Source organism: Colletotrichum truncatum (assembly GCF_014235925.2).
Source record: "Colletotrichum truncatum strain CMES1059 chromosome Unknown Contig_0004, whole genome shotgun sequence".
Lineage (NCBI taxonomy): Eukaryota > Fungi > Ascomycota > Sordariomycetes > Glomerellales > Glomerellaceae > Colletotrichum > Colletotrichum truncatum.
Genome location: NW_027222401.1, coordinates 123,511 through 139,974, shown reverse-complemented (window position 1 = coordinate 139,974; position 16,464 = coordinate 123,511). Strand labels below are relative to the sequence as shown.

The 16,464-nt window shown below is 50.2% G+C and overlaps 6 protein-coding genes across 6 annotated transcripts; 4 read left to right on the top strand and 2 right to left on the bottom strand.

Annotated features, from left to right (window-relative positions):
• Positions 1–227: 227 nt before the first annotated feature.
• Positions 228–1,894, top strand: CTRU02_206824 (Type-1 glutamine synthetase 2; the record flags this gene model as incomplete). Its single annotated transcript, XM_036733039.1, has 4 exons — positions 228–657; positions 729–1,029; positions 1,086–1,775; positions 1,864–1,894. 4 exons carry the CDS (start codon positions 228–230, stop codon positions 1,892–1,894), a joined length of 1,452 nt encoding a protein of 483 aa, XP_036575270.1.
• Positions 1,895–5,417: 3,523 nt separating this feature from the next.
• Positions 5,418–6,676, top strand: CTRU02_206823 (methyltransferase; the record flags this gene model as incomplete). Its single annotated transcript, XM_036733038.1, has 3 exons — positions 5,418–6,396; positions 6,457–6,580; positions 6,643–6,676. The coding sequence occupies 3 exons, from the start codon at positions 5,418–5,420 to the stop codon at positions 6,674–6,676; spliced, it is 1,137 nt and encodes a 378-aa protein (XP_036575269.1).
• A 1,234-nt stretch (positions 6,677–7,910) lies between these two features.
• On the bottom strand, positions 7,911–8,767 carry CTRU02_206822 (pyridoxamine phosphate oxidase; the record flags this gene model as incomplete). The annotated part of the gene is made up of 3 exons (XM_036733037.1): positions 7,911–8,323; positions 8,381–8,555; positions 8,657–8,767. The coding sequence occupies 3 exons, from the start codon at positions 8,765–8,767 to the stop codon at positions 7,911–7,913; spliced, it is 699 nt and encodes a 232-aa protein (XP_036575268.1).
• Positions 8,768–9,496: 729 nt separating this feature from the next.
• Positions 9,497–11,782, top strand: CTRU02_206821 (methylcrotonoyl- carboxylase subunit alpha; the record flags this gene model as incomplete). Its single annotated transcript, XM_070204782.1, has 3 exons — positions 9,497–11,523; positions 11,578–11,662; positions 11,714–11,782. The coding sequence occupies 3 exons, from the start codon at positions 9,497–9,499 to the stop codon at positions 11,780–11,782; spliced, it is 2,181 nt and encodes a 726-aa protein (XP_070061315.1).
• Positions 11,783–12,028: 246 nt separating this feature from the next.
• CTRU02_206820 (ctr copper transporter) lies at positions 12,029–12,649 on the bottom strand (the record flags this gene model as incomplete). The annotated part of the gene is made up of 2 exons (XM_036733035.1): positions 12,029–12,143; positions 12,195–12,649. 2 exons carry the CDS (start codon positions 12,647–12,649, stop codon positions 12,029–12,031), a joined length of 570 nt encoding a protein of 189 aa, XP_036575266.1.
• A 934-nt stretch (positions 12,650–13,583) lies between these two features.
• CTRU02_206819 (ferric reductase transmembrane) lies at positions 13,584–15,543 on the top strand (the record flags this gene model as incomplete). Its single annotated transcript, XM_036733034.1, has 4 exons — positions 13,584–13,941; positions 13,998–14,118; positions 14,178–14,429; positions 14,487–15,543. 4 exons carry the CDS (start codon positions 13,584–13,586, stop codon positions 15,541–15,543), a joined length of 1,788 nt encoding a protein of 595 aa, XP_036575265.1.
• Between the last annotated feature and the right edge of the window lie 921 nt (positions 15,544–16,464).

Genomic DNA, 16,464 nt, shown 5'->3' with positions numbered 1-16,464 from the left:
TTGCTCAGTTTAGCTATCATCCTCCTCTCGTGCTCGTCTAGTCTCGAAACCTCAACCTAAAACTTCTACCTCAACCTGACTCTGTTCCACATCCAGAGGGAAAAAAGAGAAAGACAGACAGAGGCAGCGACTTGCTACCCCGCCAGATCTGCTAAATCCAGGGTCATTCATCCCATCCAGCGTCATCCAAAGTCAATTGACAGCTCCTGTTCTCGTCCCCATCCACCATGTCGCATCACCACGAAAACGTCACTATCGAGACGCTCCCAGAGATTCTCAAACATGACAATAAGGTGAAGCTCGCCGGCATCGATGTCGATGGCATGCTGCGCGGCAAGCTAGTGTCCAAGAACAAGTTCTTGTCCATCGCGAAGTCGGGCTTTGGCTTTTGTTCCGTCATCTTTGGCTGGGATATGCACGATATGACGTACATTCGGGAGCTCAAGATCAGCAACGCGGAGAACGGCTATCACGACCTGATTGCGATTCCTGATCTTTCCAGCTTCCGGCGCATTCCTTGGGAAGATAACGTGCCCTTCTTCCTCGTCAGCTTCTACGACCCAGACACTGAGAAACCCATTTGTGCGTGCCCCCGTGGCCTGCTGAAGGGGGCGCTGGAGAAGCTGCAAGCCAAGGGCTACGGTGCCATGGCGGGAGGTGAGTTGCCCAACACGATTTGCAGAGCCGCGCCATCGCGAAATGAGCTGACAAGAACTGCACATCTTCAGCCGAGTACGAATTCTACCAGTTTAAGACGCCCACCCGCTCTTCCGAGTCCTCGAGCTCCACAGCCGGATACCTACAAGAGAACCCTCCCCAGGCTTTGCCGTCTTTGACCGAGGGCATGTTTGGGTACAGCTTGACCAGAACAGTACACAATAAGGACTACTTCTACGATGTCTTTGAGAGCTGCGCCCAGTTTAAGTGCGATATCGAGGGATGGCATACCGAGAGTGGCCCTGGTGTGTTCGAGGCAGCGCTTGAATTTGGCGAGATCCAGCAGATGGCGGACAGAGCCAGCTTGTTCAAGTAGGTTGATGTTGGCAAGCCACACTTTGCAACCTGACTAACCGGCGCCTTTGCAGATACGTTGTCAAATCCGTCGCGACCAAGTACGGCATCACCCCGTGCTTCATGGCGAAGCCGAAGCAAGGCTTGCCTGGAAACAGCGGTCATATGCATGTTTCCATCGTTGATAAGTACGGCAAGAACCTTTTCGCCAGAGAGACCACAGACGAGAACCCGCCTTACCCTGATGTGGCCGGACTTTCTGACCTTGGTCGCCACTTCCTTGCCGGTCTCCTGGAGGGTCTTCCAGACATCATGCCTCTCCTGGCCCCTACAATCAACTCGTACAAGCGGCTAGTCGAGAACTTCTGGGCGCCAGTAACCGTCTCATGGGGCCTGGAGCACCGCGCCGCGTCGATCCGTCTTATCGCTCCACCAACATCCAAACCCGGCGCGACTCGCTTCGAAGTTCGTGTTCCCGGAGCTGACACTAATCCTCACTTTGTTCTGGCTGCTATTCTTGCGCTTGGATGGCGAGGCATTGAGAAGAAGCTGGAGATCCCGTGCCCGCCACTGGGCAAGGGCGAGGAAATCGGTGGCAAGAGCGATCAGGGCACCAGACTCGCCAAGAGTCTGCGTGAGGCGAATGACCGATTCACCCGCAAGGAGAGCATAGCAAGAGAGGTGTTTGGTGACGACTTCGTAGACCACTTTGGAGGAACGAGAGACCACGAAATTCGCCTTTGGGAGGAGGCTGTGACAGACTGGTGCGTACCCACCCCTGACAAATCTTCAAGAGCCATGGGCGGGGATTGTTTTGTTTTGTTGAGATTTGCTAACTCTTGTTTCGTGCAGGGAAGTGAAGCGGTACATCGAAACTGTATAAACGTCCGCGATTTGGCGGAGTATCTTCTTTCAGTAAATGCTAGGATTTTGGATATTTCATATTATGTCGGATCAGCCCGGAAACACGTCAAGCCACGCGATTATGGAGCTTTCAGTTCGCCTGTTTTGCCGTGTTTTGACTGGAGCAAGCGGGGGAGATGAGCTGGCGTCCCCCACTACATCTTGGCTGTCACATCCCTACCTACCTACCTACCTATCTACCTTGCCCTCCGTACTACGTGTAAGGCACCCTATCTTAGATACCCTCATGGAATGTCGATCCATCGATAGATACAGCAGCGCCTGTGTCATATGCCAACTTTGGCCCCCTTGGTTTCTGCCTGAACAAGAGGGACAAACCGACGTGTGATGAGCAGCCATGGAGATAAGTCTTATTGGCCCTTCGGATGCGCCTTTTTGTGACGAGTGAATGCCGTGATGCAGGCCCCGTTACGAGTGAGCAATTCATCGACCCAATGCAAGTATTGAGCCGCCCTGAGAGGACCGTAAAGACGCATTTGGGCATCCCACCGAGCTCTTACTACTAGCACATGTGAATGATGTGACGGCACGCAACATTGAACGCTTTTGTTCCCCGTTTCTTCAGGCGACAAAAGGGAGAGGGAATCGTTGATTGGTTACGACAGTCAAGTCGGTGTAAAAGCAACCGCAGCAACTCGGATACGTGAGTCAAGAGAGAGGCTCAAGCTTGGTGTTGGTTGATTCTGCAGAAGCAGTGTAACCACAAACTGCCCCTCAAAGAACGTGGATCTCTGGTGCGTTGATTTAAAAAATCAATCCAAAAAAAAAAAAAAAAAAAAAAAAAAACACCGCGGCCCAACGGGAATTGGTCTTTGCCACCAATATCGGCCGTTAGGGGAGCAACTCGGGGAACTCGAATAGATGGGCGATGGAACGCACAACAAGTTGGCAGATGCCAAGATTAGAAAGCTCCATCGTGAGATATTTTCTTTTGGTGGATGACAGCGTGAAACCGGGGCCCTGCCAAAGCCGCCATAACTCAACCCCTGTCTGTCACTTGAGAAAAAAAATTGTAAGAAAAACAAGAGAGGAATCAAAACAAATCAGAGGAACAAACAACTAAACAACCCAAATAATTAAGGGGAGGGAAGAGTCAGAGGGGGGAAAAACAAAGGGGGGGGGGGGGGGGGGGGGGGGGGGGCAAAATGAAAGAAACCTTGATGGAGTTGAAACTATTGAATATCTGCCTCACCGCATCGTCTTGGGTATACCCCCATAATTCATTTCGTCAAATTTCATTTTTTTCCTCATGTGCCGGGCTTCTCGAATGGCATGCGCATCACATCACCCTACCTGGCAAGTAGACGTAGCGTGGCACCCTGGGCGGTTAAGACCTCCAAGATAGACAAGTTTAACCCCTTGTCGTTTTTTTTTTTTTTTTAAACTCGTGTGAGTGAGTGGCCGTGACGCCCTCGGCGTAGGAGACCGCTAGAAAGCTGTAATCGCATTACTAGTATAGCTAAAGATACCTTCAACAGCTGCGTTAGGTCCACCGCTTCGGGCCGGGCTGTCCTGCAGAATTACGACAGGGGGAACAACCAGCGATCTTCGCTGCGGGACAGCTCGGTTTGTGGTTTGACGAGCAGGGTTGTCGTCCCTCTTTGTTCGGCCACTAAAGCAAGCCTGTCAGAATGGCCTTGCCGACCAAGGTTGCATCCCGCCAGGAAGTGAGGAATATTCTAGGCTGGATTCGGTGGTATGTGGCCGTTGAGGGGTGACGAATTAGTGCACATGGAGGGCAACCCCGAGACGGGGTGGGATCATGATGTGAATACCTGGTTGAGCTTGGGTCGATTCATACCACCTTGGAGCAAGGAAGCTAGACGCTACGAGGCTGGAACAAGGTGCTATTGTTGCCTTGCCTTGCTATGGCCCGGGATGAAGCAACACACAAGTGATGGAACGCAACTATACGGTGTCTACCTTGCCATAGTATACCACCAGTACGAAAGAGAGGGATCCCATGTACGGATAACAAGTGTGAAGGTTTAGATGAAATGGATTGCGTACGTATCCGGACAAGGTGCCCGCCCAGTCCACGTCTTCTCTTCTAGGTTGTCAAGAGACATGGTTAGCCGTTGAAAGCCACGGGATTTGATTAGACTTCCTTCTTGTCTGTTTCCTCCTTGCCTTTTTCTCTCAGGCTTTGAGGCTTTTGCCCTGGCGATCCTATTCAAATCCAACAGACCCTAGCTTTAGGCGCCTCTACGGATACATAGTACACATAGTACGCCATATGTCTTGCCCTGTCTTGTCGTTCGTTTCCCCTCTGCTTCCCTGCATCGTATCCTTGCAATGGACAGGGCAGGTAAGATGCCGCTCCTAGGTTCCCTCCGCTTAGGTTACAGTGTAGATGCTCTCCTGCAAACTTGTACACTGCATCCAGTGCCAGCTACAGCCTAACCGCCCCATTCTTTTTGTATCCCCTCCTTTCAATACATACGTGCAATGTACATCTTTTTTTTTTCTTCCCTTCTGCGAGCGGGGGTTTTCTCGAACTTTTTTTTTTTTTTTTTTTTCAGTTCCTTTTTCCTTTTCCCCATGTCAACCAATGTACGGAGAAACTTCCATGGTTGATTTTCATGTGCCTCCAGGGCGGCAAACACGCAATAACGTTCCATGACCCCCATCCATGGCATTTCAGCCATGGGCGTCGTCCACTCCCGCTTCCTTCTCAGATCACCACTCTCATTGGGGAATAAGTCACTCAACCGGGATCCGAGTGTGATTTGATGGCGTCAGGTCCCGGCAACCAAAAACGAAGAACGTGGAGGCCCATCCACATTCAGTCCAAGTCCAAGTCCAAGGCCAAAACCAAACCCAGTCAAGTCAAATCCAGTCGCGGCGAGCCAGTCACGCTTGCATCAGTCCAGTCCATTTCTTGCCGTTCTTCCCTCTCCCCTTTTTTCAACTAGGTGCTCATTAGCTTTATTCTTTGCTTCTTGCTTGCCTCTATACACCGCGTCCGTGGCCCTGGCTCCTTTGTGTGTATTGTCATACATCTCTTTATCCACACAATCAGGATTGAAACTAAACGGGGTTCCCTTGTCCTTGTTCTCCAGACCCCTTCCCTGATTACCATCAGTTATCTATCAAGGGTCAAATTACAAAGGGATCCGCTGGCCCTCAAATCATTCGACCTACGCAAACCCGTCTTCCCCGCGCTCAAACACACGGACTGGGGGATCGTTCTTTTTCTTCTTTCCCATTCTCTCTTCGGGGAAATTATCAAGCCATACCACGTGCTCCCGTCGTACGCCAAGCCCCACGATCGCTTTTTTTGGAATTGCGAAAGTCCATTAGTGCAGTACATCCATCTCGAGAGACCCGAAAAGGGAGAACAGAAGAGAGGCAACTAGTTATTTTTTTTTTTTTTTAATCATTGACGGATTGTTGGCACGGGCATCCTTCGCTATCGCATTCATCTGTCCACAAGATCCATCTACTCTTGAACCAACAACAACAGTCACCAAAACAATTCCATGGGCAGGGACGTGGATGCCGTCACGGGAGACCCCAGCGTTGGCGAAAGCGCCAGGCGCAGGGCCGACTGTGTTGGTTCGACGAGAGACCGGGAAGATCACAAGAATCGGAGGCGGCATTCACGGCAGAGCGCGGCCCAGGCTTTTTCTGTGACCGATGAAAACGACGATGATGACGACTCGGATGCTGGCTCAGATTACAGTTCCGTCTCCGTGGATGAGCTCCCACCCATCCGCGCTTATGGCCACACCTACCACGGATCCGGTATTCTTCTCATGCCCAACGATGAGTCCGAGCGGGCTCGTTTGGAGATTCAGCATCAACTATTCAAGCTTTGTCTCGAGGGCGGTTTGACGGCAACTAAATTACCGACAGATCGACCGCTGAACATTCTTGATATCGGCGCTGGCACGGGGAACTGGGCCGTTGAAATGGCCCAGCAGTATCCCCTGGCCAAGATTATGGGTGTCGACATGTCGGCAGCATTATTACCAACAAACGTCCCGCCAAACGTCGTTTTCGAAGTCGAGGACGCAACTGACCCTTGGGCCCGAGAAAAGGACAGTCTTGACTTCGTGCACATGCGCAACCTTGTTGGCGGTGGCGTGCCTGACTGGAAAGTCGTGATTCAGCAGGCATACGAGCATCTTAAGCCGGGTGGTTTAATCGAGTTCTCGGAAGTGAGGACACGGTACTTCGACCTCATCGATAGCAGCGGGGACGAGCCTACGACGCGGGCCAAGGAAGAGGATAAAGAAGGACCCATGACGGCCTGCCGTGAGTTTGAGGTGCGGTTTGGGCAAATGGCCAAAATTGCGGGTGTAGATTTTGACCCTATACCTAAAATACCTGCCATTCTTACGGATGTGGGCTTCGAGAGGGTTGGCCGTTGGTCAGATTTGGTGCCCATCCAGGCTGTGGGTCATGATGAGAAGATGGTGAGGAAAGGAGCTGAATTTGCTCACATGCTTGAATATGGTTAGTCACCCTAAACTGTTTTCTCCGATTCCACGGTTTTCATCTACTAATGGCTACCAGGACTGGAGAACTACTCGCTGGCCGTGTTTGGCAAGGGAGGATGGGATGAGAATGATACCCGGGCCCTGTTGCAGAGAGTCCACAAGGAATCGCGTGATCCCGCAAACGAGGCTTACGGAAAGGTGTAAGTTGCCCAAGACGGTTTCGATTGAGGTTATGATCATAATGTCTGACGCATTACTTTAGATCTTTTGTAACGGCTAGGAAGCCGATGCAATGATGGCTTTTTTTTTGCCGCAGTTTGTTTTAGCGTTCTATCAACACTTGCGTCCCAGCGACAACAATACTACATAAACATTTAATAGACTCATGCAACCGATTCGGACCAAACCCCTGTTATGTGATGTTGAAAACGTAGACTTGCTGCTAATTCTCTTCCACCACATGCTAACCCGCAGAATCACATCAGCCTTTTCAGCGTGATAACCTCTATCGGGGTATCATTTGCCGTATAGTCTCGACCGGCGTTTGAAGAGCCGAACAAAGTCGGGCTTTCTTCGGCCCCAACCGATGTCGCCTGTCCATTTCCCCCCGAACCTAGGCAGCTTCTCCTTGGCGACTGTATGCTTAAACATTGAACTTGGCTCCGAATGACATGCCGAATGTCAGCCTGCTGCAGGGAACCCCGAACGCCCATCCCTGAAATGTTTCACGCCTTGCCTGCCGCCGTAACGTAGTTGGGGATTGCAGGTTGAATGTCCTCGATCTCCCTTAGTGTTCGTCTCCTAGACCTTCTTTCCCCTCATTTCCGCCGGAAATCACCCCATTGGGATTCGAGAAGAAGTAGGTGGTAGGTTGAATTTGCCGTCATGTCTTTAAAAGGTTCTATTGCCGACGGACACTCCCCAAACTCCCGGGATCAATCTGTCGATCCCGCTAGCCTCCCGTGGTACATGTTGCGGCCGTGAGAGAGAGGGGATTGGCATTTTCAAGAAAGGGGCTGGACGGAGAATGCTGGAGATGCCCCCCGCCCCCGGCACCATCACGCGGAACCTTAAGCTTCTTATCCGTAATACGGATTTCCTAGCCCGCCTTCTTCGCCGGCGATTCACCTCCCGTTGCTGCACAATGCTGAAACTTTTTCCTCTTGTGTGTAGTGCCTCCGTTTAATCCGCAAGGCTTAACTGCTGATCAGCGTACGTTAAATTGGGCATTTCTATCCCAAAAAGCCATGCTGGGCCCCTAGCCGCGGATAACCCTATCAATCGTAAAAGTCTTAGGTATTCCTTGTAGTGGATGGTGGATGTTGCTGCTTTGGGAAACTGGGCTATATCCAGCTGGTCAAACATTACGAATGGGTAGGTATGTGTCGGTGTCCACCGGCAAGCACCTTATCCAGGTTGTCCTTACGAGCAAACTTTCGATAGCATAAGGTACGGTCACCTGAAGGTAGTCGAACCCGATATACCGAACACCAAATCTTGTTGTTCACGTTTTGTCATTGTAGAACTATCCTACCGTACGCCGTTGACCTGAGGAGCAATGGCAGGGTCTCCTTCCACAAGGACATAATCCCGCACCGCACCCTTCCAATCGCTGATCCTCATTTCCTTGATCGTTACAACAATGACTCGTACCTCCTCTCCAGCAACAAAGCATCCCCTGCCGCCATCCTCAGCCTGCACGCTTGGGTTGAACGTCTGGCCCTCGTCGAAGGTGTTGTTCTCGAGGTGCGCCTCGCGGTAGAACTTCTCCTCGTCAGAGCCATTATCCACCAGCCTTGCGGTTCCGTTGATCGTGGCACTGATGCTGGATACTGCTGCGGTGTTTAGGTTAAGGAGTAGCGAGGCTAAGCTGGAGCGGTGTTCGGGGCCGGGGCTGCCGCCTGAGGGGCGTCGTCCGGAAGTCGGAGGTCGGTGGGAAGACCCTATAGAATGTTAGTGTATGCTACAATACACCAACCTTTACTTTCGGGGAAGTGTACAGTCGTGAACCAGGAGAGAGACGTTGGGGTTCGAAAGAAGGTTATGTGTCTTCCTGGAAGCGGGGTTCGTGGTCATGACAATGACGGGACCGCTGGAGTAGTTCGACGAAGGGAGATAGGTGTAGTTCATGAGCGAGACATTGGGGATGTTATCGTTGCATGTTGCCAGGTGGAGCTATAAGGCCCGGTCAAGTCCAAGTTAGCTCAAATTCGAAGCGGTAGGACTCTTGAAGGAAGCTTCATGGCATGGAGGGGGAGGGGCAGCCCGGAGCTTACGAATCGCGCATTTTCAAGGCATTGCACGACTTCTTGCGGTAGAGTAGTCGTGACCTGCTTGTTTGTGTCGCCGGCCGAAGCCTCGTAGTTGAGCGGTACTTGTTGCTCCATATTGTGTTGGTTGTGGTGAAGAGCTGCTGATATCGTGAGCTTTCCCAATTGAAGCTCTGTTGGAATGATCGGCTGGGCTGGAAAGATGGGCAGATGCGAGCCCCATCCACGCTGACTAATGCGGGGCAGATGGAACCATTGCTCAGGTCCTGGGGACTTGACCAAACAGGATGACGTAGACTGTTCACTCGTTTATCTTATCAGCTGGCTGGCCAATGCGCTGTAAACCTGCCAGTGATGCCAATGCCTTCGGTCGTTCAGTGACTATTAGTGGATGAGTTGAGCTTTCAACCTCTCGAGATTTACGCTACCTTCTACTTCTAACCAAGAATTGATCAAAATAGAGCTATAATTGAAACCAAATTAAGAAATAATAGTGTGAACAAGCCAACGCTGACTGAATTAAAGATTGCATGAGGGCAAAGCTCGGCGGTTCTCTACCCTCAGATGTCACTCTAGCTGAGGTATGGATGGACGCGGCCCGGGCTTAGTCTGGGGTCGGCCTGGGGACGCCTTCCAGCGGCTTTCAACGCCCACGGCTATTGTCGGCACCGCATGGATAGACGCTACGAACCGAAGCTCCTTCAACACCTCGGTTTGTCTTCGAGCCGTTTTGATCACCAGTACTTCTCTCCATTCTTCTCTGCCTGGCCCTAACATTTTCGTTCTGTAGACACTCAATTGACGTCCGGAATTGGAGATCCAGCGCTCGCATCTCAGCTGTTCATCATGCGTTCAATGAAGGCGAAGCATCGGCTCGTCCGCCCCCTCCCTCGCCTCCTTTCCTCGGCAGCTGGGAAGTCCATCCCAGCCTCGAGCCAGATCACCCCAATCACCTCCCTTCTAATTGCGAATCGCGGTGAGATCGCTTTGCGAATTCACAAGACTGCAGACAAGCTCGGTATCCGGACAACAACGCTGTATACGGATCCCGACAGCTCCAGCCAACACGCCGCATGTTCCCCGCATTCGCTCGCCCTAGGCGAGCCGAGGGCGTATCTCGACGGAGAGCGCATCATTTCCTTGGCTAAGAAGCATGGAATTCAGGCGCTGCACCCCGGATATGGCTTCTTATCCGAAAACTCAAAGTTTGCTGAGCGCTGCGAGCAGGAAGGCATCGTTTTCGTCGGGCCTCCAGCACAGGCCATGGCAGACATGGGAGATAAGGCGCGGAGCAAAGAGATCATGACCGCTGCTGGCGTACCGTGTGTACCCGGATATCACGGCTCGGAACAAGGCGAAGAGCAGCTTCTGCAGCATGCCAAGAACATCAAGTTTCCTGTGCTGCTGAAGAGTGTCAAAGGCGGTGGCGGAAAGGGTATGCGCATCGTCATGACGGAGGACGAGTTCGCAGCCCAGCTACGCAGTGCTAGAGCCGAGGCTCGTGCGTCATTTGGTGAGGGCGGAGAGGTTATGCTCGTTGAGAAGTATATCGTCCGGCCGCGCCATGTCGAGGTGCAGGTTTTTGCTGATAAGCTGGGCAACTGTGTTGCATTGGGAGAGCGCGACTGCAGTGTCCAGAGACGTCACCAGAAGATCCTCGAAGAATCACCAGCCCCTAACCTTGATGACGAGACGCGTCTAGACCTTTGGGAGAAGGCAAGGAAAGCCGCGCTCGCAGTCAACTACGTTGGCGCCGGCACGGTCGAGTTCATTCTGGACCGAGACACTGGCGAGTTCTACTTCATGGAGATGAACACCCGCCTGCAAGTTGAGCATCCTGTTAGTGAGATGGTCACTGGGACTGATCTCGTGGAGTGGCAGTTCCGCGTCGCTGCTGGTGAGGAGTTGCCCTTGACGCAGCAAGAGATCATGGACAACATCAAGCAATATGGCGCGGCCATTGAGGCTCGCATCTACGCCGAAAACCCTGAAAAGGGCTTCATGCCCGACTCAGGTAAACTAATTCACCTCACTACCCCCAAGACAAACGACGATATACGTATCGATGCCGGCTTTGTCCAAGGCGATACTGTTTCGGAAGCTTATGACGGAATGATTGCCAAGCTCATCGTCCGGGGCAAGGACAGAGAAACTGCTATCCGCAAGATGGAGTTGGCCCTCCGGGACTACGAAGTAGTAGGCCTCAGCACCAACATCGAGTTCCTCAAGCGGCTATGTAGGTCGCCTGCCTTTATTGAGGGCGATGTTGAGACAGGTTTCATCGAGAAGTGGAAGGAAGAACTGTTTAAGCCTCGGCCAATCGAGAATGAAGTTTTTGTACAAGCAGCCTTGGGCTCTCTATCGGCCCAGCTTGTTCATGAAGGACCTCATGGCGGCAGCCTTGGTTTCGGCGAGGCTAGCACCCTGGGCGAACGAAAGTTCGCTTTCAAGGTGCTTGACTCTTATAGCGAGCAAGAAGGAGAGGTGGTTGAGGTTAGCATCACACAAACAGGGCATCAACTGTTTACGACTCGAGTTTCGAGGAAGAGCCAAGAATCGCCTGAGGTTTTCGAGAACCTTGTCAGCAAAACCCTGTCAAACACATCGACAACAAGTGCTTTAACGACATACTTCCCCTCGGAGCGAGTGAAGTCTACCGTTGTGCAGAATGCCTTGAGCGAACAAGACACCAAAATCATCGTTTTCCAGCACGGCGTCAAGACTGAGCTTTCTCTTCTGCCGCCGACGTGGTTTGAGAAGGCACTCGGTCTGAAGGAAGTTACTGCCTCGGTAGTGGCCCCTATGCCTTGCAAGATTTTGAAGAACGAGGTTGAGGAGGGACAAGAGGTGGAGAAGGGAGCCCCTCTAGTAGTGTGAGTATATAAACGAGGCGTGCCATCGCTACTGAATTAAATGCTGACTTGAAGCGATAGTATCGAGTCCATGAAGATGGAGACAGTCATTCGATCGCCCCAGAGAGGCATCATTAAGCGATTGGCGCACAAAGAGGGTGTAAGTTTCTCAGCCCTCCTGAATTACAAGCCAATGACTGACCAAAAACAGGATATCTGCAAGGCTGGAACTGTGCTTGTATTGTTCGAAGAAGAGGCTGCCAAAAATGAGACATCATGAGAATTCTGATACAGGACGACAGTTAAATGACGGAGCATTTGTAGATTTGGCTAGCGATGCTTACAATACTTGAAAATTTACCAAACTTTGAAATTCTGCTACGATCATCTGTGTACAAGTACTTCATTTGCGCAATAATATTTTCTACTGATGTCAGTCTCTACATTGCACACAGTGGATGTCACCATAGATAATCCTAGTCCATGGTCGACTCCATGGATTTGAATGCTATAAATGCCTAATTACCTAACATATCGTCGCGCTGCTACTGGCAAGACCACCCAAGAGAAACGTCCCAAGCCAAATGCCTCCTAAGACGGAAAGGAAATAGCCGACGTTCATTGTCATGATTGCGAGCATTCTAAATGTCCAAGAATCAGTACTTGTCGGATACTTGCAAGAGCCCACTTACAGTAGGTATCCAACCCCTCCAATGATGACTTCGTATGTTGCTCTCGCAGCAGCAGCACTGGCTCGCCATCCTCTCCACCGTCGAGCTACATCTCCGCGTATCACCGTAACTTTCATTCCCGGTTCGATTGCATCGTCTCCGGGTGGGATGAGAGACCGTTTATCCGACTCGTAAGTGCTATGGTTCATCCAGAAACGCTGCTCCAGTATCGGTTTCAGTGCTAGCAGTAATCGGAGTATACAAGCTAGAATGATAAGAAATATGCATGTCCCCGCGTACTCGCTTTTGTTGGTCGGCGTCCAAGCCTGAGAGAATAGTGGGGTTTGAAAAGCCTCAAAGAATGTCATAGCCATGTCTTCCATCGACATAGACATGTGACCAGACATGTCACCGGACATGCCTGTTGGTGTAGACATAGCCATGGCAGTCGACGTTGCCATATTCATGTCCATCATCTTGACCAGCTCTTTGTATCGGTACAGGGTTCTGAATTATGTTTGCTGACGGATACCCCCTGTTGAAGCAACCAAGCAAAACTTCCTTTTTGGCTTGTGAATATCAGAGTCGTTGACGTAGAAACTTTGTAGATAACCAATGGAAAAAAAAAAAAAAAAAAAAAAAAAAAAGGTGAATAATAGGAAGAGAGGAAGCGTCCGGTCTACGCTAGCAGTCGTTATTTTTCGGCTGCGACTCTTGATCGTGAAGGTTTGATGGGAATAAATAACCTGGATTATGACTGGCTTTTTTGTAGCGGGTCTTCTTATTTAAGGCGAAAAGTCAAGCTTTCTGTTTACTTAGTTCCTAGGAAGCGACTGCGGCTCCTTCAAAGCTTGTTTCCGGCAGACGGGGCCGCAGCACAACATGAGCAAGTTTTCTTCCGCTGCTAGGATGATTCGGCATTTCACCTCCGTTCGGGGGTCGAAACAGAACTGTGGGGGTGCATTCAATACACTTCTGTCCGTTGTCGATCGCCCGCAACTAGGGCATTGCCCAATAGTATCTGCGGTTTTGATCAGTTCAGGATCAACTGGCTGGGGCCCGGCTATCCAGTGCCGAAGTATATTTCTAAATCAGCTCAAACTCGCTCAATACCCGGATAGTTATATCGAGACACTCAGATCAGTGGATCAAAAGGGCTTACGCATACGCGCCCGTGAACAATCGCGGTGGTTCTGATACAGAGCGGAAAGAAAAAAACGCGCTCAGCGTTTGTAAGTTTATTTGGCCGCTGACGCTACGTACATTCCTTCCCAAAAGCACCAGGCTTGTTAATCTCGCCGTTTCCGAAGCTGTCAATAATCGCCAACCTTTTGGACTCGCTCACACAACCAGAGCAAATGTGCATCTGTAACTGGCTAACAGGTTTCTTCAACCAATCTTTTCTTCAAGATGTCTTTACCGTGGTTGGATCAACCCGTCATGCTGCACTCGAGCCGTGATTCTGGAAAATGTTCGATGACGCCAGAACAGTGCGCCTACAAATCTCGATATTGGGTGTTCTGGTATGAGGCTGATCATCGATATGCCCTCCCAACTACCGCATTCTTTCTTGCAGTCATCCTTGTTGTTTCCATCGGTAATCTTGCAGGACTTTACGCACCAATGAAAGTAAGGCGCAACGCGCTCTGGTTGCGCTTATTATCTTTATGTCGATTCCTGTCGTACAAAAGCTGGCGCTTTAGGTCTTGGAATACCCAGTCGCTGGCAGTCTACATACTTGGTGCAACTGGGATTACTTTCTTTGCAGGTAAATAAAATTCCAGCCAGAAGAAATAACACTTACTGATTTAAACGTATGATTAGCCATGACACTGGGCCCTCGTCCGTACTATTGGCCAAACACTAAAGACTTGAGCTTTGGTAACTCCCCACCTATAGCAACCCGAGCCGGTTACTTGGCTTTGGCATGCATGCCGTTCCTGTTGTGAGTAACAGTAAAATAGAGGCAAAAGATTTGAGAGTGTACTCTAATAGAATAATTAGTGTCCTTGGCGCAAAATCCAATCCTATTTCGACTTTGACTGGGATATCGCACGAAAAACTCAATGTCTGGCACAACTGGGTTGCTTGGGCCATGTTTGTCCTTGCACTGATTCATACGTTCCCTTTCATCATTTTCCACATTTGGAAAGGCGATATTGTAAAGTCATGGAACGATGGTGGAACATGGGTAACTGGAGTCATTGCCCTGTTGGCACAAGCTTGGCTAACCTTTATGTCCATTCGTTGGATCCGGTAAGAGCTTTTACCTAAACAGTCAGGACTCATATTAATGAATGGAACGTGAGGCAGAGATCGATACTACGAATTTTTCAAAGCCACCCATTTCGTTGCTGCCGCCATCTTCTTCATCTTCTTCTTCATACACTGCGATTTTCGCCTTACTTCCTGGGACTACTTTATTGCGACGGCTGTCCTGTATTCTCTCTGTTGGTTTTATTCTCAATTCAGGACCTATTTGGAACACGGGTTGAATTATGCAACTCTATCACTCGAGACACCGAACTCTTTGAAGATCGCCATCAAGACAAATACCAAATGGATGCCAGGGCAACATGCCTATTTAAGGTTCTTGACAAGTGGTGTTCATACCCTTACAGCCCATCCATTCACAATTGCTTCGGTGCCGCAGCATGGACAAAAAAGCGACATGGTTTTTTATATCAGGCCGAGAGGAGGAACAACCGGTCGGCTCGCAAAGATCGCTGAAAAGTCTCCTGGTAGATCGATACCTGTTCTCCTAGATGGGCCATACGGCGGGGTGACCAGCAGGTGGTTCTTGGGGTTCGACAGAACTTTGGTCGTCGTTGGAGGTGCTGGAGCCGGGTTCTCTCTGCCCATCATCGAGAACTTTTTGACGTCTCGAGCGAAAAGTTCTGAACTAACAGTTGTTGTCGCATCTCATGACCCTGGTTTCCGATCATGGTACTTGCAAGTTCTCAACGACATTACTGACAGGCAGTCGATGTCAGAAGGCGCCAAAAACTCCCATATATCTGTGCTAGTTCATGAGACTGGCCATCATCAATCGAATCCTGCATCCAGTCTTGGCGGCATATCATTGGAAACAGGGGATGGTAAAGAAGCCGTGGAGAGCACCCCCAATAGCTTGAATGAGAGCTCGATAACCATAGGTGCTATTCATGTTCAAATTTTGCCTGGGCGGCCGGATATCCCCTCAATAGCCCAGGAAACAACCGAGAAACAGGGCACGGTGGGGCTGATGGTCTGCGGCCCTGCTTCTATGGTTTTTGACTTGAGGAAATCTGCCACTGCAGCGCAAACGGCAATTGTAATCGGGGAAGCTGGTGCGAACGAAGTTTGGTTTTATAACGAAAGTTTCTCGTAAGGGCAAAATCTTCTTCGTGTTTTCAAACTGGTTCACTGACTCCGTGGTGCAGTTTCTAGAGCTACCTCGTATCATTTGCAGATTTGGCGAAGCCTATTGCACGTTCGCTTCACTAAGTTGATAAATCTTTGATTGGCTGCAATAAGTTAACGCAGCTCTATTATGTTACTGATCTCAAATAATCAATATTTTCCCCTCTGTTTCTCACGGAGCTTATTCAGATGCCATTAGTTGTGGCATGTTGATTCTTCACAATGCGAGGCGTTATGGATTTGTGGCTCACTTGTTCGAAACTTGACCTTCGCTCCGATGTGGTTACTTTTGCCATGTTTTGTGAGTTCTTTGCCTTGTTGGCAACGACTGAACACCGCCGAACAGTGTATTTCACTAGCAAAGTGCTTAAACTTGAAATTGGGCATCTGTAATTCATAAATCTTCATGTCTCATTCATGATTTTGAGTGGACTATCGTTTTCCCTACTTCTCTAATTGCGAAGCGAGCATCATGTGTCAGATGCTGTGCTAGGTAGGTGTTTCAAAGCACTACCTTCGCCTCTGGCCTATAGCTATCATAGGATCTCGAAGTCTCTTATGTGTATAGCCCTCATAATAGCCCCTTGCATTCCTGAACTTCTTAGCACATGACATCGGCATGTGACATCACCGATGGCTCTCTTGTTAAGTGGCAATTCTGAGACAACCCCAGTTACTGCCGCATATTTACAATATACGGGCGCTTTGTATAAGGAAACAGTTGTGGTGCCATCGCCTTGATTGTGCCTGGATAGAATCGTCCAAAGAAGGAGTTTTGCCCACTAAGAAATTGGCCAAGTTGAATCCTAATGAAGCAGCCCCGATTTGGGCTAGGGCCATCCGAGTCTTCCATTCATTGCCGAGAGAATAGTTACCCGGAATGTTCCAA